The sequence below is a fragment of the Vanacampus margaritifer genome, chromosome 14, assembly GCF_051991255.1.
Source record: "Vanacampus margaritifer isolate UIUO_Vmar chromosome 14, RoL_Vmar_1.0, whole genome shotgun sequence".
NCBI lineage: Eukaryota > Metazoa > Chordata > Actinopteri > Syngnathiformes > Syngnathidae > Vanacampus > Vanacampus margaritifer.
In genome coordinates this window covers 1,169,319-1,191,456 of record NC_135445.1, presented here as the reverse complement: position 1 = coordinate 1,191,456, position 22,138 = coordinate 1,169,319, and the positions used below count along the sequence as shown (strand labels likewise).

The 22,138-nt window shown below is 43.4% G+C and overlaps 2 protein-coding genes across 7 annotated transcripts in view; one reads left to right on the top strand and one right to left on the bottom strand.

The window, feature by feature from the left end:
• The first annotated feature begins 34 nt into the window (after positions 1–34).
• On the top strand, positions 35–21,190 carry nup188 (nucleoporin 188). Of its 3 annotated transcripts, none has more exons than XM_077585551.1 (43): positions 35–116; positions 960–1,014; positions 1,313–1,386; positions 1,479–1,563; positions 1,646–1,726; positions 1,819–1,863; positions 2,204–2,296; positions 2,395–2,514; positions 2,594–2,805; positions 3,971–4,085; positions 4,167–4,367; positions 4,442–4,522; positions 5,014–5,106; positions 5,183–5,302; positions 6,373–6,499; positions 6,580–6,738; positions 6,835–6,961; positions 7,816–7,903; positions 7,972–8,048; positions 8,121–8,235; positions 8,299–8,419; positions 8,501–8,567; positions 9,369–9,494; positions 9,577–9,817; positions 11,775–11,981; positions 12,100–12,266; positions 12,346–12,415; positions 12,482–12,549; positions 13,701–13,899; positions 13,969–14,046; positions 14,124–14,209; positions 14,912–15,057; positions 15,808–15,986; positions 16,069–16,269; positions 17,115–17,207; positions 17,491–17,643; positions 17,730–17,867; positions 18,902–18,976; positions 19,093–19,323; positions 19,654–19,785; positions 19,864–19,937; positions 20,018–20,147; positions 20,831–21,190. In XM_077585551.1, the coding sequence occupies exons 1-43, from the start codon at positions 91–93 to the stop codon at positions 20,984–20,986; spliced, it is 5,232 nt and encodes a 1,743-aa protein (XP_077441677.1). In that variant the 5' UTR covers positions 35–90; the 3' UTR covers positions 20,987–21,190. The 3 variants fall into 3 exon arrangements, with proteins under 3 accessions (XP_077441677.1, XP_077441676.1, XP_077441678.1); XM_077585550.1 differs by having other exon boundaries at positions 12,097–12,266; XM_077585552.1 differs by lacking the exons at positions 19,654–19,785; positions 19,864–19,937; positions 20,018–20,147; positions 20,831–21,190 and having other exon boundaries at positions 12,097–12,266; positions 17,750–17,867; positions 19,093–19,238.
• The window catches only part of cdk5rap2 (CDK5 regulatory subunit associated protein 2), a 37,151-nt gene continuing 36,203 nt past the window's right edge, over positions 21,191–22,138 (bottom strand). For 2 of the 4 annotated variants that reach the window (XM_077585546.1, XM_077585547.1), the window contains exon 37: positions 21,193–21,693. In XM_077585546.1, coding sequence (XP_077441672.1) covers positions 21,670–21,693 — 24 coding nt within the window. In that variant the 3' untranslated portion in view covers positions 21,193–21,669. Of the gene's footprint in view, positions 21,694–22,138 lie in introns of all 4 variants that reach the window. The other 2 variants (XM_077585549.1, XM_077585545.1) reach the window with 2 other exon arrangements.

The window sequence follows — 22,138 nt, the reverse complement described above, 5'->3', positions numbered from 1 at the left end:
GGCGGTCAAGCAATTTCAACATGACAACGAGTAAGTTGAGCGTCAGCGTGACGTCATGCCGTACCAGCCAATTGTAGCGCAGAGTCGAAGATGGCGGAATCGACGATGAGTTTCAGGTATGCAATGAGCCGCAAACTTTCCTCGTTCGTTTCATACGCTTTTTGAAAGTTGTAAAAATAAAACAAAGCGTCATTCGTGCAGCAGTTCTTTGCTCACCAGTCTGCATTTTGATAGGACATTTCCCCGTTCGGCGTTGCCAGCTTTTTACGGCTCTTAGCGCCACGCTAACTTAGCTTAGCAACAGTGCTAACAGTTGAACCGTTTGAATGGCTCGGCGGCGTGCCCAAGCAAGCATATGGCAATTCCGCGTTTTGATGCATTCAACCAGCCTTAAGCCACCACTGAATGCTCAAGTCTAGACTGTGGGACTCAGTTGTAGCTCATTAGTGTTTGCTGAAATAACCTCACGAGCCTTTAATTTTTATTCACGTGTCAAGTAAACCGCGTATTGAAAGCCATTCAGTATTATTTGTCAATACACAGGTATCAAATTGAAATTCTAGGGCTGTTCGCAATCATTCACTCGTTCCTTAATTTCGAATCACTTTATAGTGATTTAATATCGTGGACTTTAAAATTCATTTTTAAATTCAATTTAAAATAGTTTTGAAACAGTAAATGGGCGCGCTCTAAATTACGTCATTGCAGTCGCATAATTACAGCGTACACAGAGTCAACGTCAGTCTTTTGCCCCCCTCCCCTTAGTAATAATTGAAGCAGTACTGTAGATAAATTATAATAGCGCATTGCGTGTCCATGTATTTTACAAAATTCCTGTTTGCGCAAAAGTGTTTTTGTTTTGATTATATTTTGTTTAGTTTTGGCATTGATTTCCATACTGTACTCGGTGTGAACTGGGATTGGATGGCTTTATTGTCATATTGTCGTTCTTCCCATAGGAGCTGTCGAGAGTTATGGACCATACTGCTGGGACGCTCTGCGCTGCGAGAGCCAGTATGTATATTTATAGAAGCAGACTAAAGCAGTGATAGGCTGAATGTACACTGCAAGTCTAGCCTATCAGCATTCAGAAGAAGCTTAATTCCAATCGATCAGATTCTTTAAAAAAAAATAAAAAATCTGTTTACACTGGCATGACCGCATTTTCTGATCGTGCCTCTTTATATATATATATATATATATATATATAATGTTGTGGTTTGAGCCATGTGGTGTAAATCTACTCCTATTCTTGACACAATGGATGCACAAAAAGACACAAAAAGATGTACAAATCTGCTGTTCTCTGAAGGCCCAGATAGAACTGGAGCTGGAAACACATTGGGAGCGACTGCATCAAGGTCTGAGCTACTACATGCCACCCAGGTATGCTTTGTAGATTTTTTTCTAATTTTTCTAATTTTATTATTTCGATATCAAACCTGAAAGTAATTTACTGTGTGCTCGTACCCCCCTAGCTCCTCCTCGGCCAGCAAACTGAAAGAAAAGAAAGATGTCGCACAGCCGCTGAAGGATTTTGGTCTTCGGCTCAGTAAGCTCCTGGTAAGATGTTGTTAAAAGCACCTGACAGGCTCTTTATTTGTCAGTTTTGGTTGAACACGACCGACGTGTTGTGTGATGACAGGCCTTAGATGAGCTACAGAGTGTTCAGCTGTTGCAGTGCTACCTGCAGGAGGACTACAGAGGAACCCGAGATTCTTTAAAGGTGGGCCCTCGCCGCAGGTCATGGCCGCTCTTAAATGGAGACGCAGGAGGGCTCGAGCGATGCTTCAATTTTTCATTTTTGTGTATGCGCAGGTTGTGCTAAAAGACGAGCGGCAAAGTCAAGCGTTGCTGCTCAAGGTTGGTAAACATCTGCTGCTCCATTTAAATATATATATTAAAAAAAAAGTTGAAAGCAAATTTGTGTGTGTTTCTGTATGTGCCCCTCTTACGCCTTGTCTACGTTTGTGTCCCGTCCATGTTTGTGTGTGTGTGGTCTTGTTTTTGTTACATAGAGGGTCAAGACATGGTTTTAGAGTTAAGGTTTGAATTGGGTTATGGTTGAGGTTAAGGTAAGGAATAGGGGTAGGCAATCACTTTTGATGGTTGTGGTTAGGGGAAGGGGCTTGGAAATGCATTATGTTAATGAGATGGCCCCACAAAGATAGTAAAACAAACTTGTGTGTGTGTGTGTCCACAGGTAGCGGACTATTACTACGAGGAGCGCATGTGTCTTCTCCGCTGTGTTCTCCTGTTGCTAACATACTTCCAAGATGAGCGACATCCCTACAGGGTTAGAATACCCCCCCCACCCCCCCTCCCTCAAAATTTGTGACGCTTTGGTCCTTGTTTGGTTTTGTAACGCGGCTTTTCTTCTCCTTCCTTGCCAAGTCCGAGTATTCCAATTGCATCAACAAGCTGGAGAAGGACCTGGTGAGCAGCTACCAGGCTCAGTTCAAAAACCTCTTCCAAGCCGAGGTGCCCACGTGGGAAACTCACGGGAACCTCATGGTGATGCTCCGCCGCACGTCAGATGGAGACAAGGTGGTGAAAAGACGGCGCCGTAAACATTTTGTCCCCCCCCCCCCAGACGGAGCGGCAGGTGTCACGCTGGTTCCTGCAGTGCCTGCGCGAGCAGTCGCTGCTGCTGGAGATCATCTTCCTGTACTACGCCTACTTTGAGATGATCCCGGACGACTTGCTGGCCTTCACCAAGATGTTCAAGGAGCAAGGCTTCGGTCTGCGGCAGACCAACAGGCACCTGGTGGACAAGAGCATGGACGCACTGGTTGATCGCATCGGGTAAGAATTTGTTTTGTTGATTGCGCGTTTACTCCATCAGAGGCCTCAGCTTTATTTGACGCCATGCCGCAAATCATCACCACTTGAAGTGAGAAATACAAATCCCCCCCGCGGGGCCTTGTGTGTTGTCACTAAGTGATCCCACATGAAAAGTGGCTTTTTTTTAGTGAGCTATTAGCGCAATGCTGTTTTTGAGCGTGGTGCTTGTAGATTTCAATTTATCGAGTGCTTTTTAGAATCGATTAGCGATTTTTCAATTGATTAAGCGACTAATTGGATTCATTTTAATTTTGCATTAAAGCTTCTGAATGTAGAATATTCCATTTTGAATCGCCACTGCCATGGAAATGAAACTGCACATACCGTTCTTTACATACACACCATGCACATTACATCACATCCACAGACAGGGCGCGGGAAATTCTAACCCGAATCTAGTCTGAAAACGATTGGCCAGAGGCTTGCAGGCTTGCAGTACCCATTATGAACAGCTAAGGTGTTGATCTGCTCATTAGAAGGCATTTCAGTCATAAATGGTTAAATAAAAAGCTTATTGTAAAGTTATTGTTGGGGGAAAAAAAGTTCCATATCGCAGTTTTAAAGAATGTCGATATGCTAAAATGAGAGGATTTAGACAACTTAACTCTTTGACTGCCAAAAACGTTAAATAACGTTTAGTAAAATCCTATGGAGGAGTGCCAAAGACGTTAAAAGACGTTTGTTTCAAAACAGAGGTGAAACTAACCATTTTCTATTGTTGATTACTGAAAAACGGAATAAGGTAGAAACAAACTTTTTTTTTCTGATGAAAGATGAGAGTCCAATCTTTTTTTGGTAGTATGTGTGTTTCCACAGTCCAAACACATAATTTTCTATGGACCTTGAAAGATCAGTCAAAATGCTTAAAATCGGCTGGCACCCACGGCATCCCTTTTCTGAAAACGTCTGGCAGTCAAAGAGTTAAAATAAAAAAAAAAAATGGCTCCAAATGATTACTAAAATTTTTGTCAATTATTTTGATAATCATTATTTGTCGATGAATTGACAAATTTTGACAGCTCTACATTTATCCTAATATGCCACATTAATGACAATGTGATGGCCCGAAATATCGTCATCCATGTTGAGCTCATCGGCGTCTTGTTTTCTTCCCTGTCCAACGCAGCTACTTGAGCGCTCTCATCCTGGTGGAGGGCATGGATGTGGACTTCCTTCACAAGTGTGCACTGGAGGACTGCACGGAGCAGCACCAGTTCTCCAGTGTGCCCGACATTGTCAAGGTTTGGATCGCGGCCACCAAAATAGTGCTCCGGCTGTTTTGTTGGTTGCCGTTCAACGTGGGTTGCCGTCGTCCCTCTCAGGAGATGGACCAGCTTCTGTTGACCTTTGGGGACATCCCGCACCACGGACCGGTGCTGCTGGCCTGGGTCCTGCTGCGACACACGCTCAGACCTGATGAGTCCAGCCCCGTGGTCCGCAGGATCGGCAGCACCGCCTTGCAGCTGGAGGTCTTCAAGTACCTCGCCGCCATGCTGAAAGGCCTGGGAATTTCCGGCAACAATGTAAAGCGGCGTCGACTTGGGTGTCATCTGCGTGCTCTTTGGCTCCAATTGTAACGTTTTCATTTCTGTGGCAGTGCACAGCAAGCACAGCCAAGATGTGCATCTACGGCCTCCTGTCGTTTGTCATCACATCTTTCGAAGAAGAAAGCCTGCAGGTCTGCCTGCTGGATTCACACACGTTCCTTCTTACATTTTTGATTTGACATTGATCAACATGCCCTCCCCCTCATGGGCTGAGGGATTGGGTTGGAATCTCAGGGACTGCCCAACTGGCTGCTATCAAATTTATCAAATTGCTCTTCTGTCTTCATTTTCTGTGGTGTTCCTCAAGGATCAATCTCAGGGCCCCCCTTTTTTTTTTTTCTATCTCAAAGTATCTCAAATGACTTGTATGCAGATAACCTCAATATTTTTTTTCCCTGGCAGTAGAAATGAGTGCACTGTGTGATTGCTTGACTACAATTCATGGATGGATAACTTAAGTATTAATTGTGACCCCAGACAACTTGGCTCATAAAGTTGCCATCTATGTAGGATCATAATCCTCTCTGAAAAGTTCGATAAAAGGAAATGCACTTTGTAACGTTGATGGTTTTTTTTTCTTTTTCTGGAGACTCTGCAACGTTGATGTTTTTGACCCCTCCAGGCCGGCAGTGCTGGGCCGCAGAGCCCCCACCTGATCGACGCCGCCTGCGAGGTCCTCTCCGCGCCCAGCCTGGCTGAAGTCTTCTGGGAAATGGTGAGCACCGTGACTAATAAAAGGTCTTGTGGGGATCATTGCTTAATTTTTGCCTCGTTTTTGAACCCTGTAACAGAAGCCCAACATGGGTTTGGGAATGATCCTTGACAGCGCTGTCGGGATGTTCCCTCACAAGATTGCACCACTTTTGCAGCTCCTCACCGCGCTGCTGTCCAACAAGTCCACTGTTAAGAAGGTAAAATGCTCCCACCCGCATTTTGTCATTAAAAGACCGTTATTTTGTAGACTTTTAGGTAGACGTTAGGCGCAGCAAGTGTCCACACACCTTCATTCTTTCTATTTTAAATGTTTTAAGTGACCCAAAGACGTATTTATACATTTTTATGTTTTTTTATGCTAGAGCATACAGAAGGCTTTGTTTGCAGCCTCACAACTGCGGTTAAAGAAATGGTAGTTATTACACAAACGGCCAGCAGGTGGCAGCAGAGCAAAAGAGATCAATCAGGGCCATGTTGAAAAAAAAGCTCAGTTACTCACAATTCTAAATATATTTGTGAATAATGATGGAACTTAGTTATATTCTAATGCTAATTTCTGCAAAACGGAAACAGATAGAAATATACTTTTTTTCTGATGAAAGAAGAGACTTTAATCTTTCTTTTGGGAGGTTCCATGGTTTTATAGTAATAGAACACAACATTTTGTGGGCCGCAAAATCCAGTAAAACAGCTGGGAGTGAAATAAAAGTAATTTGCTGTGGTGAGGTAATTTTTTTATTAAATAAATTGGAATACAGCTGTAATATAACAAAATGTGGATTATTCCCAGACTATTTTTTTTCTTCTTAATTCTTAAACATATATAAACATTAATTGGTTCATTTTTCTGTCAAGTGACATTTTGAAATTTAAAAAAACTTCATTTTAGAATACGTTTGTGACAAAGGTCGAGAAATTAAAGGCGGTGACTATATGTGATATTGGCATTTTTGTTTTATTGACTTGTAAAAGTGCCAAAAATATACATATATTTTTTTATTTGCATTTTAAGCACATTTTAACTCCTCTTCGAAAATGGCTCATGTAACAAAAAGCTGAGGTGCATTACTATTGTTGCACTTGCAATATTTGCATGATTGATTTTTAATACATTTTCAAAAATCATATATATATTTTTAAACTGTGAATTTGGGAAGCGGAGGGGCGGAATTATTGAATCCATTTTGGAATAGTTCTTTCACGATGTGGAGAAAGCAAAAGCGTGGAGTTGAATACTAAAGCAGTTTTGTTACTTCCTGTGTGGCAGGTTTACAACTTTTTGGATAAGATGTCCTTTTACACGCAAGCATACAAACACAAGCCCAATGACATCATCGCCAAGGAGGACGAGACGCTGTGGAAGAGACAAACGCCAAAACTTCTCTACCCGCTCGGTTCGTCCGTTTGAATTTCCATCCTTTTTGTTGAATCCAAGAAGTGGAACATGATAACAAGATTTGTTCTTGGAATTCAGGTACGGGCCAGACCAACCTGTGGATGCCACAAGGCATTCTGGGCCAGGTGATGATTGGCGGCGAGCAGGGCTACGTGGTGCGCTGGGACTACTCGTACAGCTCGTGGACGCTGTTCACGTGCGAGGTGGAGATGCTGCTCCACGTGGTCTCCACCGCAGGTACGTCGCATCTCTTCGGTCTCCCAGCATTTTTTTTTAAATTTATTTTTTGCTTTTGTGTCGTCCCCTCTCACGCTTTCCACCGATCACGTGCAGACGTAATAGCGCACTGCGCTCGCGTCAAACCCATCCTGGACCTGGTGCACAAGATCATCAGCACCGACTGGACCGTGTCGGACTGCCTGCTGCCCCTCACCTCGCGCATCTACATGCTGCTGCAGAGGTCAAACTCGCACACACCATTGCATTATTATTATTATTTTTATTCTATGCATCGTATTCCTTCAAAAAGGTCTCATCACACGAGATAAAAAGTAATAGCCCTTTTTTTTTGTGTTCAAAATACCGGTGATGTTGTTTAGTAGCAATCCCTAAAAGCAATGTTATGAATAAACAAAAATAAATCATTTACGTAAGAAATGGCAAATATTTTATTAGAAACATTGCAATTTTATTCTGGTAGAAATTGTAATTTTAGGATTTTTTTGGGACAAAAATAATAATTATATGGAAAAAAAGAACACGATTAAATCACACTCAAGAGTTATTTTATTATTTTGTTAAATTTAATAAACATGTTTTTTTAATGATGTAATGTAATTAAGAGAGAAAATATACAAGAATAAACCTGAGAAAAAAAATATTTTATTCAGGAAAAAGTTTAAAGTAATGTGACTACGAAAAGTTGTCATTTTTCACCAAAAATATGAGAATGAAATTATTTGTGGTTAGTTTTAGCGAACGGTTTTGCTTCGCAATTACATTACCATAAAAAAAGTGGAGTACGAGAGGAAGGTAATAGTTCTACAAATGCCAACATTGTAATCAAAGATTGGAATAAAGCCATAATGTTACAAAAAAAGGTCTTCATTTTATTGTGAACAAGTTTCAGAAATAGCTTTTTTTATTTTTTCTATGATGTGTTTTTATAACTTAATATGTATCAGAAAATGCATTTGTGAATATGAAAACCTCTGCCATAAATGCACTATTTGTGGAAACACAATTTTTTTTTTTCAAAGTCGGAAATGTCTTTTTAAAGAAGCAAGCATTCGAATGTGTCTGCTCGTGTGGCAGGTTGACGTCCGTCATCAACCCTCCGGTGGACGTGATCGCCTCGTGCGTCAACTGCCTGTCGGTGCTGGCTGCCAGGATGCCCGGCAAGGTGCCGCTGCCGACGCCGAGTGCCCGCGTGTCTCGCACCCGCCTCACTTGGACCTCTTGTCTTTTCAGGTGTGGTCCAGCCTGCAGCGCACGGGTTTCCTCCCGTTCTCCGCCAACCCCGTGAGCAGCATGGCCCAGTGCATCAGGTGCCCTGACACGTCTTGCGCCAGACCCGAGCGCCAGGCAGTCCCGCTCTTGAAATTGTTGTTCCCCGACAGCGCGGAGGGCATGAAGGCGGGTAACTACGGCAACCTGCTGGTCCAGATCGAGCAGCCCAAAGGGGAGTACGCCGTGACCATGGCCTTCCTCAAGTTGCTCACCACGCTGGTCAAGGTGAGTCACGCTTGCCGTCGCCACGTGCCCGCAAAGCCTCAATGAGACTGGCGCTGCCTTCAGGGTCAGCTGGGCAGCACTCAGAACAAAGGACTCATCCCCTGCGTGCTGCTGGTGCTGAAGGAGATGCTTCCCACCTACCACAAGTGGCGCTACAACGCCTACGGAGTGCGAGAGCGGATCGGTGAGCTGCCGTGCTTTAGCGTGGAGCGCGTTTTTGTTGTGGAAAGTCATCTCCCGCCATCTCCCGTCTGTGCTGCTGCAGGTTGTCTCATTTTGGAGCTCATCCACGCCATCCTCAACTTGAGTCCGCAGGGGGAGGACCAGGGCAGGTATGGCATGAAAGCATGAGCTTGTTGTTTTCTTGGATTTCTTTTCTTTTATTATAGACTTTGTTTACAAGCAATCCATTTATCGAGACTGGCGCTCTATCCCGATACAGGCCATTTTTTATTTCTGATATCGACAAATGTAGGTTCTCTACAGTTTCAAAAAATAAGGACTTTTTGTTGTTGTTGTTGAAAAAACACATTTTAACTGGATAAAAAATATAATTAATAAAATGTAAATCGTACAAAGAAAAGTGGAAAAATACCATTCAAAATAATAATTTCAATCTAAATAATAAGAAGAATTTTTGATAATCCATTTCAGACCTTGTTTAATGTAAAATTGTGTAAATACGCCAAATTTGAGCCTAACAAATTTCGGTTCTCCTCCATGAAAGCAGACTGAATATCTTCATTCAGATTTAAAGCAAGAAATTTGCAAGACCAAACCAGTAAGTGAATCATCGTTAATAAAAAATATTCAGTTTTTAAACAAAAGGATGAAAATAATTTTTGGACCACTAATTGATTGACATATTAATCAATGGTTCTAATAATCATTAGTTGCAGCCAGCCCTAAATTGTATCAATATTTCCCCCCGTGCTCCTCAAGCATTGCCATAAACGAGTATTTGTGGTTGGAGTAAACATGCTAATACAAAGTAGTACAGTTGCATTATGAATCCCACTGGAGTTTTCGGTAGGGACCCCCGAACCCCCCCTGCAATATGATTGGCTGCTGCATGGATCGAGGTAGGGGGAAAAAAAAAAGGACTAAAAGGTGGTGGTGGTGATTTTGTGCAGCATGCCCACCCTGCAGTCACTCTGCATCTACAGCCTGGCCAACACGGAGGCCGGGCAGGCGGTGGTCAACATCATGGGAGTGGGCGTGGACAAGATCGACGTGGTTCTGGCCGCTCAGCCCAGCAGGTCCGCAACTCCGCCTCGGCTTGCTTTTTTTGTCTCCTCAAACAATAATGCGCTCACAGAGTCCGCTGTCGCCTTTGCCCAGCTGCGGCTCCGAGGGTCCGGGTCAGGTCCTGATCCAGACGGTCAAGCTGGCCTTCTCTGTCACCAACAACGCCATCCGCCTCAAGCCGCCCTCGGACGCGCCGTCGCCTCTGGAGCAGGCGCTGACGCAGCACGGCGGCCACGGCAACAACCTGGTGGTGGTCCTCGCCAAGTACATCTACCACAAGCACGACCCGGCGCTGCCCAGGCTCGCCATCCAGCTCCTCAAACGTCTCGCCACCGTAAGCCACCGGCATCTTTTTTTTAAATTTTATTTTGTGACTACTTCGATGCACGACATCCTGAACTTGAGTCCATTGCGAAGGTCGCGTTCCAGAGCATCCTCGCAATCATACCAAGATCGAAATACTCATTTAGATCCTCTCGAGGCATTTACCACATTATATAGATTCGTAATCATGCCTAAAGATGTACCGTCTAGAATAGAGCTGTCAAAACTAAGCGAGTAATACTATTTTAATAATTGAGTAATCGTTTGGAGCCATTTTTTTTTTTTTAAATTGTCCAAATCTTCATCCAGCTAGGCCTGTCACGATAAGAAATTGTGATAAGCGATATTGCAGTTTTCATATAATTTTTTTCAACTAATATAATGAGAATGGTATAATAAATCTTATGACTTTTACGACATAAAAGTGGCAATTTTTCAAAAATGGTCCTTCTCCCTAAAACAAACCTTAAACTTCAAAAAATGTGGAAGAAAACCGAAAGAAAAAAAACAAACATTTAAGTAATACTTGACTCATTGAGCCATTTTCAGCAGTAAAAAATTACTATTTTGTCCAGAATGAATTTGATAACTTCATTGATTTTCTTGTACAATTACAGAAATACTTTTAAAAACTAACTTCTCCACTATTGATGAGAACTTCACCTGTGCTGATGAAGCAGGTAACGACCAATCACGGCTCAGTTTGCTGACCAAACCCGGAAAACAGGTGAGCCCTGATTGGTCGTTATCTACTTCCTCAGTCGACAGCAAGTGGGAAAAAAAATGTCTATTATAATAAAATAAATATGCGCCTTATAGCCGTGAAAATACGCTACCTAAATATTTAAATATTCAATAGCTGCCGCACTAGAGGGGCTTGCAACCCGCAGTGCTAAACTGCACTCTACAAAATATGAATGGATGATGACAAAGATGACCTGACACTTGGGGAGGCCATCGGGAATTTCATGAGCTTCCCAAATGGCCATCCACGGCCACAAATCCAATTGCCTTGGCTTGATGTTGGTCGAACAATGAATCGGCACGTTGGACGCTGCACCGCCGCTCCCCGCAAAAGGTTCCGGCTCAGGATAATTTTTTTTTTACTTTAACAGGGATGTGATTTTTCCGCTAATTCGCGGAATTCCGCTTTTTTTATCCCCCCCCCCCCCCCAAAAAAATTTTTTTTTCGATTATTATTATTTATTTTTTTTAGTGGTTCATTGTGTATGCACATGACTCCGACAGATAACATCTTCTGCTATAACAAAGACATTTGTGGTATGCTCTAATATGAGTTACTTTTCATTTGGTCATGATACAATTATTTGTTCATGAAATTTGAACTCTTCAACATTATTTATGTGTTAACTTAGTAATCACATTAGTTAGATATGATGATATTCTCAGTGATAGTTTTTAAAAGCAAAGGCAGTCCAATGTTTTTGAATGTGACTGATTTTGAGTTGACTAAAACTGCCATTTTATATGGGATAGTTCAATATACATTGAAAATTTATGCTGTTGTTTTGTCTATTTCTTTGTCATGTGATGAGTGCATTGAAAGTACTTAAAAACACGGAAAACCCATGAGCTCCCCCCTTGTCCCCCCACCAGGGCACTGCCCTGGACCTAGCTGGGTGCAAGCGGCCCCCAGACCCCCGGCTAAATTTTCAGATAATTTCACTTTGGTCAAATCACATCCCTGCTTTAAGCCCTGAACATTTTGGCTAATTTGCGCCCATTCATTCACACTGCAACTATCTTACTGTATAGCTATTATTGTCCATTTTTCATACGCTTAGTCATGATGAGTCATAGCTTGTGCTTCCCTCCTCCAAATGGACACTCAAGATAACGTTTCTATTCGCTACCGCAGTGTATCGCGCTTACGCACGTCTGCTTCCGTGCAATCGTGCCTTGGACTTGTGACGTGTCAACGTGACGTAATGAGCTGACGCGTGCAGGTGGCCCCCATGTCCGTGTACGCCTGCCTGGGCAGCGACGCGGCCGCCATCCGCGACGCCTTCCTCACGCGTCTGCAGAGCAAGACGGAGGACATGAGGATCAAAGTCATGATCCTGGAATTCCTGACCGTCGCCGTGGAAACGCAGCCGGGCCTCATCGAGCTCTTCCTCAACCTGGAGGTCAAAGACGGCAGCGAGGGCTCCAAGGTGGGTCGGCGTCGCGTCGGCGTTGCCCAACCCGGCGAGCTTATTCAGCCATTCGGACCCTCGGCACTGAAGCAAAATGGACATTTGTAAACCCCGCGAGGCCGTTTTTGCGCAGCAGTTCCTGCTGGGCGAGTGGAGTTGCCTGCACGTGGTTCTGGACTTGATCGACTCCAAGCAGCAGGACAAATACTGGTGCCCGCCGCTGCTCCACCGCGCCGCCCTGGCCTTCCTGCTGGCGCTGTGGCAGGACCGCCGGGACAGCGCCATCTCCGTCCTGCGCGCCAAGTAAACACACGTCGCCTCGTGCGCCGCCACCGGGGTGACAGATTGCGCAATCACTTTTGGGTTTTGTTTGTCATCACAGAGAGCGCTTTTGGGAGAATTTAACCACGCCCCTGTTTGGCAAGCTGGCGCCACCTTCAGACACGACCGAGGTACGCCTATTTTACTTTCAAACAATCATCAGTCAGCGGAATTTGAGACTCATTTCATTCTCGCAGCCTTGCGTTCTGGAAACGTGCGCCTTTGTCATGAAAATCGTCGGCCTGGAGATCTTTTATGTGCACAGGTAAGTTCAGCAATCAGTCATTTGCTTAACATTGGGAAATATTTCATCCAAAATGATCTTGTATTCTGTTACTCACAAATGTGCTTGCTTGGTGTGAAACTCCTTTAGTTGAACACAAAACTATAAAGTTGTCCAATGTGTGAAAAACAAATTATTTTAACTTTCTTCTCTACTCACTTTAAGGGTTATTTTAGTTTATTCTATTCTTATTTCACTTTCTTATTGTTTTAATTTTATGCATTATATATATTTTTTTATTAATCGGTAATCCCCAAAAATTTCTGCCAAAAATCGGTATTAACTCAGTGACTGCCATTGACGGCTATAGACGTCAAAAATTCATTTGAACTATTTCCATTCGTTTTTTTCCCCCACTTTTGTTAACAAGAGTATGAAGACCTAGAAATGTTTTATTTTACATTTAGAACAGATATAAAATTTGTGATTAATTGTGAGTTAACTAGTGAAGTCATGCGATTAATTACGATGACACATTTGAATCGCCTGACACCCCTCACTTTTAATAATCTTTTCTTTTTTTGATCTTTTCTTTTTTTTAAATAATAAAAATAACTAGTGAAGTCATGCAATTAATTAAAATTAAAAATTGTAATTGGCTGACGCCACTAATTTTTAATAATCTTTTCTTCTCTTAAAAAAAGAAGAAAAGATTAAAAAAAGAAATGAACAAAAGTGGATTATTATTATTTTTTTTTAAATAATAGAAATAGTTCAAATGAGTTTTTGACGTCTCTAGCTGTCAATGGCAGTGAATGAGTTAACATCGGCCTCAAAAAATATACATGGGTCGGGCCCTAGTAAGATACAACAACAAAAAAATCTGCCTTTAAAATTTTATTTTCTTAAGAATTTATGAGGGGGGGGGGGGGGGGGAAGAGATATATAATCGACAGGAAAATTGATTCAATATTGACTATTCGATTTTTTTTAAACCCAGCCCTAGTTACTCTAACAGTTCCTGGGCACCAAGATGCCACAAAATGATGCCAAAGCACACCTTTTATGCAAGTGAGGGCTTTCGATAATGTTCCGCCACACACACACACACACACACACACACACACACACACACACACACACACCTGACCTCTCACGTGTCACTTGAGCTGTCGCGACCGCGTGTGCCGCAGCGGCTCCCTGGAGCGCCCTCTGAAGGACGGCCTGCAGAAGTTCGCCAACGCGCGGCGCTACGAGTACTGGTCTCAGTACGTCAAGTCGCTGGTGTGCCACGTGGCAGCCATGGAGGACGAGGGCGTGTGCTACTTCCCCGACCTGTCGCACATGCTGATCCTGGCCTGGCGGATGCTGCTCATCCTCGCCACCAGTCACGTGCGTGCGCGCTCAAGCACTTGACTAAGTTCGTGCTTCAAGCTCCTTCATGTTGCCGTTTTCCTCCAGTCCGACGTGATGCATCTGACGGACAACCAGACGAAGCTGAAGCTAATCATGGACGTGCTGGACGCCACCAAAGCCGCGGTGAGTCCCGAGCGTCGCGGCCCCCCCCCTGCCAGCTCCGCCCGCTCTGGTTAAACCCCGCCTTCTTTGTCGGGCAGCTGACCACGCCCACGTCCGTAGCGTGCCTCCGCCTCGGCTCCATGACGGCCACGCTGCTCCTTGTGCTCCTCAAGCAGTGGAGAAGGTAAGAAATAGTTGTTGTGTGGGAACGCCAAGTTTGCTTTTTCCATTACAGTTACTTTTTATTTGGTCTTGACTTGTTTTTTAAAGCTAAACTCTGAATTATCAATTAAGTTTATTTACCTAAGTTGTAGTTTCAATTAATTTTTGTTTTTTCTTAAATATAGCTGTCAAAATTAATTGAGTAATTGTTTGGAGCCATTTTTTATTTTCAATAGTCCAAATCCTCAGCATATCAACATTAATTGTTCACTGATTTCTGTAGTCCTTCATTAAGAAGACTGATTATCTTCTGTGTTGAATCAAAATAAAACATTTGCCAAACCAGTAACATGGTACATCAAGGCAAAATCTCTCAAAGAAAAAATGTAAAAATAGCGTGCAGGGTTTTTCCTGGCTCAAAATGAGGCAGAGGTGGCATCATCCTGACTATGACGGGTGACTACCGATACCTGGCATCGGTGCCAATACCTGCAGTTAAATGCCGAGCGCTGTTGAGCGATATCAGTGGCTCAGGCTGGAGGCGGCCGCCTCTGAATCTCGTACACAGGAAAAACCCTGGCGTGCTATCTTGTCCACGTTTCTCTTCCCATTGGCGATACGTAAATATTGACTTGCCGGTTGAATTTCACACTTGCCATGATTTATTATTGAAAGGCTTTGGAATGCTGCCATTTGTTGTGCTAATTAATTGCGGGGTGTGCAGCGTGGTGGCGACGGCTCCCGACATCCTGCCGCCGCTGTCGCTCATGCTGGAGTGCGTCCTGCAAGCCGACCAGCAGACGATGGAGCGGACCAAAGCCAAAATCCTGTCGGCGCTCATCTCCGTGCTGCAAATCCAAGGAATCAACGGTAGATTTTTTCGTTTGGATTTTTGCCAAATTGACTTCACTTAAGAGCTGATAATGATCATCAGTTAACTCTTTGACTGCCAGACGTTTTCAGAAAAGGGATGCATGCCGTGGGTGCCAGCCGATTTAAGCATTTTGACTGATCTTTCAAGGTCCACAGAAAATTATGTTTGGACTATGGAAACACACATACTACCAAATGAAAGATTGGACTCTCATCTTTCATCAGAAAAAAAAGTTTGTTTCTACCTTATTCCGTTTTTGAGTAATCAGCAATAGAAAATGGTTAGTTTCACCTCTGTTTTGAAACAAACGTCTTTTAACGTCTTTGGCACTCCTCCTTAGGATTTTACGAAACGTTATTTCACGTTTTTGGCAGTCAAAGAGTTAATAGATCAATTTTAAAACTTCAGGGAACTATTTATTTACATTTTCAGTGAACTTGCTGCTGACCCGAGAACTTTGATGTAGGGATGCCGATATTGGGCATTTTGACGAATATCACATTATTTTTTTCTTTCTGAATATGAATATTGGCTCCAAATATCAGTTATCGGCCTCCTTGACTACTAATCAAAAAAACACCGGCCTATAACTTTTGTTATGTAATAGTTCAACATTTCAGTTATTTTACTCTAAATAGACCCCCCCCCCCCAAAAAAAGGCTTTAACACAGTAAACGTATCCCTAAAAAAACAGCAACAATTTGTCCAAATTGCTGAGAACGGCCGATGATGTGAAAATGTGTCAGGCGGCGACGTGTCGCAGCTTCGTCAGCTGCTGTCGAGCGTGTGCGAGACGGTGAAAGACGAAGCGCTGTCGCTGATGGACAGCACCCGCCACGCGCAGCGCTCGGCCCAGCCGGCCGACGACGACGACAGCATGGAGACGGACTGCCCCCGCGGACCTCACAAGGACCAGCGGGACGGGGTGAGTCGGCGTCGGCGTCCGGCGCTCCCTTCCTTCCTTCCTCTGGCCAAGTTTTCCCACGCGCGCTCGTTGCCTCCCTCAGGTGTGCGTGCTGGCGCTGCACCTGGCCAAGGAGCTGTGCCGCACCGACCAGGATGGCGAGCACTGGGTGGCCGTGATGCGGAAGGTTCCGCTGCTGCCGTCGGTGCTCGGCGCCATGGAGCTCAGTTTGCGCTCCAAGCAGAACCTCTACTTCACGGAGGCCGCGTTGCACCTGCTGCTCACGTTGGCGCGCACGCCGCAGGTCAGGACCCCGAAAACACAAACCCGAGCAAAATGAATTTTAACTCTTTGACTGCCAGACGTTTTCAGAAAAGGGATGCCGTGGGTGCCAGCCGATTTAAGCATTTTTGACTGATATTTCAAGGTCCACAGAAAATTATGTGTTTGGACTATGGAAACACACATACTACCAAATGAAAGATTGGACTCTCATCTTTCATCAGAAAAAAAAGTTTGTTTCTACCGTATTCCGTTTTTCAGTAATCAACAATAGAAAATGGTTAGTTTCATCTCTGTTTTGAAAAAAACGTCTTTTAACGTCTTTGGCACTCCTCCATAGGATTTTACTAAACGTTATTTAACGTTTTTGGCAGTCAAAGAGTTAAAAAAAACTCACAAATTTCTGAAGTGGCAAATTTGCGATTAAAAAGATAGTCATTGCTTTAGCATCGATGAACCATCTGATGTTCAGCATTCGCTCTTTGAAGCGTTGAAAGTCCACACCCGCACGATCAAGCATTTACGTTAATTTGTTAAAAATAAATATTTACTTGTACATTAATGTTTCCGGAATTAGGATTTACACATTCATACATTTTGGTATTTTTTCGTACAAGTATCTAAATTGATTTGTCCAATCTGCTGCTCTCTGTCATTCACTTGCATTTACCCAAAGTATGCTCGCATCTGATTGGTTAGTGTTAGTCAGCTGATAGGGGATCAGGAAGTGTTGTCAAGTAAACAAAACTAAAGCCATTTCAATGTTTGATATACACATTTGAACAAAAATGCTGAAGAATGGCCCGTGTGTGCTTTCAAATAGTTTTAAGTGTGAAATCTTGCGTGATTTGTTCCTCCCGCCTCCAGGGGGCAGCGGCTGTGGCGGGAGCAGGAGTCATCCAAACCATATGTCTTCCTCTCCTCGGCATCTATGAAGTCTTCAACAACGGAGCGTCGCAGGTAGCGATTCAGATTCACAATCCATTTTAAATGTCACTAAATCCATCTGATTTCAATTATTCTACACCGTCTTGCCCTTTACTGGGAACACTGTTCATGTTGTACCCGATTTGGCCACTTGGGGGCAGTGTGGTTCTGTCGCGTTCTCAATGCCAATCAAATATTTTGAATCTGAAATTGAATCCCAGACCCCAACATGGGAATGGGATCGTGAGACGGTCAAAGATTCCCACCCCTAACAGGTAATCCTTTTGTTGCTGCTGTTTTTCGGTCTCCCGCGCAGACGTGGATCCGCAAGTCTCAGGAGTGCGCGTGCTGGCCCGGCGTGTACCGCCTGTGCATGTCCCTGATGGAGAGTCTGCTGAAGACGCTGCGCTACAACTTCATCAACCCGGCGCTGGACTTTGTGGGGGTGCACCAGGAGCGCATCCTGCAGGTACGCCGCCGCCGTCGCCGCTTGACCTTTTCAACGGGGGTCACGCCAGCGCTGACCCGCCGCCGCCGCCGCCTCCTCCCGCTCAGTGTCTGAACGCCGTGCGCAGCGTGCAGAGTCTGGCGTGCCTGGACGAGGCCGAGCACACCGTCGGCTTCCTGCTGCAGCTTTCCAGCTTCTCCCAAGAGTGGCACTTCCACCTGCCCAAGCTGATGCACGACGTGCAGGTAAGTCAGCCGCGGGACCGAACGGGGCCGAAGCGTTGGCGCCCGCCACACTCGGCGCAACATCTTCGGCTTCATGGAATGAGGATGAAGCCACCGTTTTGGCCTTTATTTTCTTTTGACCTTTTTTTCCCCCCAATTCAGTTAGATTGAATTCATTTTTAGAGCAACTTAGTTGTTGTTGTTTTTTTTTAACAGAAATACTTTTTTAGTTTAGTTTATTATTTTTAGTCTTTTTTTTTTTCTATAAAGAATATTTGTCGACTGCACAATAATAATAATAATAAAAAAGGTCACCAAGTATTGCAAAATAAAGTAAATTGCAATTCTCTTTTTTTTTTTTTTTTTTTTTTTTTTTACAGGAGAGCTCAGTATTGTTCATTCGATTTGACATCATCGCTCTCCTTTTTTTTTTTTTTTTTAAATCCAACAAATCAATTAAAAAAAAAATTTAATAAATGTTTTTTTTTTTTAAATACATATACATATATATATATACATACACACACACATATATATATATATATATATACACCTTTTTTTTTTGTATGTGGGTGAGTGTGTGTGTGTGTGCGTGCGTGCGTGCGAGCGTGTGTGTATTCATCAGTTCACCTAAAGCCCATTAAAAAAAAATCCCATACTAATAATATAATATAATAATAAATTGCCAGATGCAGAAACATCAATGTAAGTTATCATAAAAATTGTAAATTGCAATTCTCAAACAATACCAAATAAAATGAAGTCGGAAACGAAAAACAACTGTAAGAAGTAGTTTATTTTTTTTTTTTCCATTTTTTAAAGCGTTTTTGCTTTGGTTCAATTTTACTTGTTTTTTCCCGAGTTTTCGTTAACTCGACAAACCTTGGTGAACTTTGACCTTCCCAATGCGAACCACCAAATGAAGAAAAGTGAAAAAAAAAAAACACTAATGTCGTGTAGAAAGAAAAAAAAACACACTTAAGCTCTTGTTGACAAGCTAGCACGAGAAGCTAACGTAGCCTTCGTCACTGCGTTTGTGCTGGATGTGCTTTCAGGTGAATCTCTGCCACCTGTGCCAGACGTGCACGTACCTGCTGCACAGCAAGAAGATGCTGCATCACTTCCTGCAGGTCAGCGTCACGCACTCGCTTTTTTTCCTCTGATTTTTCCAGAAAAAAAATGGCAAAAAGTGTTTTGCCTGAGAAAAACAATAACGCGCTTTCCAATCCAAATGTTCTTCCCTCAGGCTAAAAATGGCGAGTCGTTGCCCCCCGGGCCCCTCCCCAGGCCGCAGCGGCCCCCGCAGACGCCCTCCAAGGAGGCGCCGCCGTCCGGGGCGTCGGGTCGATGCGAGCGTGACGAAGTGGAGCAGAAGGCCGTGCTGGCCGTGCAATGTGTTCTGCTCAAGATCCTCAGCAAGACGCTGGCCAGCCTGCAACATTTCACGCCCGACTGCTGCCAAATATTACTGGATCAGGTACGCTGGCAATGCCACGCACAGGCGGCCATTTTGTTTTGGAAATTCAATTAGCTTTTGTTAGTTTTCAGAACCGATTTATTAAGTTTTTATTTTTTCGAAAATTCTTAATTTTTTTTATTATTATTATTATTTTTTTTAAATATATGGGTTAGGGCTGCACAATATTGGAAAATCATGCGATATAGTTGCTGAATATAGCGATATTATTGTGATATTTAACATGTACCGCTACCAAAAGAAATGACGTTTTTATTATCGAATGAAAGAATGAAAACATTTTTATGCCGCAAAATAAGCAAATTCAAGATCATCTACACCAACTTGTAGTGCATGGACCTGTCGTCATACCGGACGCTGTTCGCTCTGAGCTTCACGGCGCCGGCCTTCGACCCCGACGTGTCTCCGTCCTTCGGGACGCTGCTCGCCACCGTCAACGTGGCGCTCAGCATGCTCACCGAGGTACCGCCCACTCGCCAGGAAGCGCTCGAAAACATGTGCGTGCGGGGGACTTTGCCAAGTTGCTTTGCTTTGCCTCAGATGGAGAAGAAGAAGGAGGCGGCCTCGCTCAGCATCGTTTCTCTCGCCTCCGACGAGGAGATCCGAGCCCTCAAGTGAGGAATGCGCGCGCGCGCAGACGCCGTCCCGGTTGCGTCCCTAAACATGCGCCTTGTGCTCTGCTCGCTCTTTTCAGGTCGTTGCTCATGTTCGTCATGGAGAACTGCTTCTACGTGTTGGTCTCGCAGGCGTTGCGCTGCCTCAAAGACGCCGCCGTCTCGCCGCGGGACAAGCAGAGGCTCAAGCAGGAACTCAGCTCCGAGCTGGTGAGGCACATTAGGACAAAATCCCCACAACAGGATTTTTATTATTATTATTATTATTATTATTATTATTAGGCATGTCATGCGATCAGAATGAATTGCATGACTTCTATCGTTAACTCACAATTAATAGCACATTTTATATCTGTTCTAAATTGACAATATTTTTTATACTCAACATAAAAGTGGATTTTTTTTTTTTTTTTTAACAGAAGTATGGCTGCATCATTGATACAGTAATTTCATAATTCATAAAATTGAGTTCTAGTTAAAAAGATGTCCTGTACTGTAAAAAAATAAAAGTGATATTGATTTGTGTTGAGGTCAATTACCTGCCACTAGATGGCATAATTGCATTTGTAAGACATTGGTGACAGCTCAGTGCATTTTTTCTTATCTTTAACATAAGGAAACTTGCACATTTTTAAATTGTAAAATACAATTTGACTTCAGTCTCTACAAATATATGCATTATTATTCAATCTATTACTGCAAAATTTTGACATGGACGTGTCTGCTGTGTTGGAACTGGAATTCCCCCAGTATAGGATTTCCAAGTAAGGGGTGGTCATTAAAGAAACTTTAAATTAACACACTAATTTTGACACCCCTAGTTTCCCCCGCCTCCTTTTTTTTTTAGTTTTATTTTTTTATGTGTAGTTGATGTGTTTTGTTGTTGTTTATAGAGCACTCTCCTGTCCAGCCTGTCCCGCCACTTCCGCCGTGGCTCGCCGTCGTCTCCGCAGGTCAAGCCGCCCACGCCGGGTTCCAAGGCCGCCCACGAGAGCCAAGAGCCCATCATCCAGCTGGTGCAGGCCTTTGTGCGACTCGTGCAGAGATGAGCGCACGTGCGCAAATACCGTTGATTTCAAAGCTGCCAAAAAAAAGGCAACATACCATTTTTTTTCTACCAGGCCTAGTTTTATAGGTCGCGCCCTTTGACAACCTCCAAGTGCCGCTTTGGATGTTTTACACTTTTCAGTTATGTTACTCCTGCAAAAAAAAAAAAAAAAGTACCTAAAAGCTAATAAAGAAATGTTTCTCGACTTGTTTCAAACTTTTTTTTTTATTTTTTACTGCATTCAACCCAACTGGCTAAATAAAGTAAATCATACAAAATATACATGTCCATCATCTTATACATGTGTTATACAAAGGAGAAGAAAAGATGACTATGTACACATTTAAAACAAAACCTATAACAGCAGTACCATAAGCGCTGAAAAGCCACTTTTGTGCAATTGAGTAGAAAACTAAAGGCTTCGTTTAGGCCAGTGGTGGAGAACCCTGGTCCTCGAGAGCCACTCGTGAGCCGCTGTCTTGCCGGTTTTCCATGGCTGATTAATGGGCAAGATCGTTATCAGGCAAAGCTTGCTGATGAACTGATCATTTGCGTCAGCTGTGTTGGAGGAGGGAAACATGGAAAACAGGCTGGATAGGGGTTCTCGAGGACCGGACTTGGGCACCCCTGCTGTAGCATGGAAGCCTGGTCACTGCTCGTCTGACGAGAACACTTCGACGCCCCCTATTGGCCATTTACAGGCACTTCCTGAAAGACAAAACGCGTGTGATCACTACCAACAACAAATACAGGACAACAATAAACATGCAGTTACGTCACGCCTCAACGCTCAACATTTTGGAGATGGACACAAATGTTGAGGGAAAGCATGCCTTCAAATGTCAGCAGCTATTTTTTTTGCTAAATCTTGTGAGAAATAGATTTTTCCAAGAAAAAAAATGGGGTTTTGGGTTGAATTTTGCTTGAGACAAAGAATAAAGCTGTTACCGGCAAAAATAAAAATTCCCCTTTTGAGATGAAAAAAGTATTTGGAGTAGAAGAAAAAAAAAGTCCGATTTTTCTACACAAAAATAACGGCAAATTATAATTTTAGTGGATTAAAATTGTTTTCACAATCTCATATTTTTGTGAAAGTCGAAAAAAATCTAGGAAACTTTCAAAAAAAAGAGGCTGTTTTACAATAAAAAAAAAA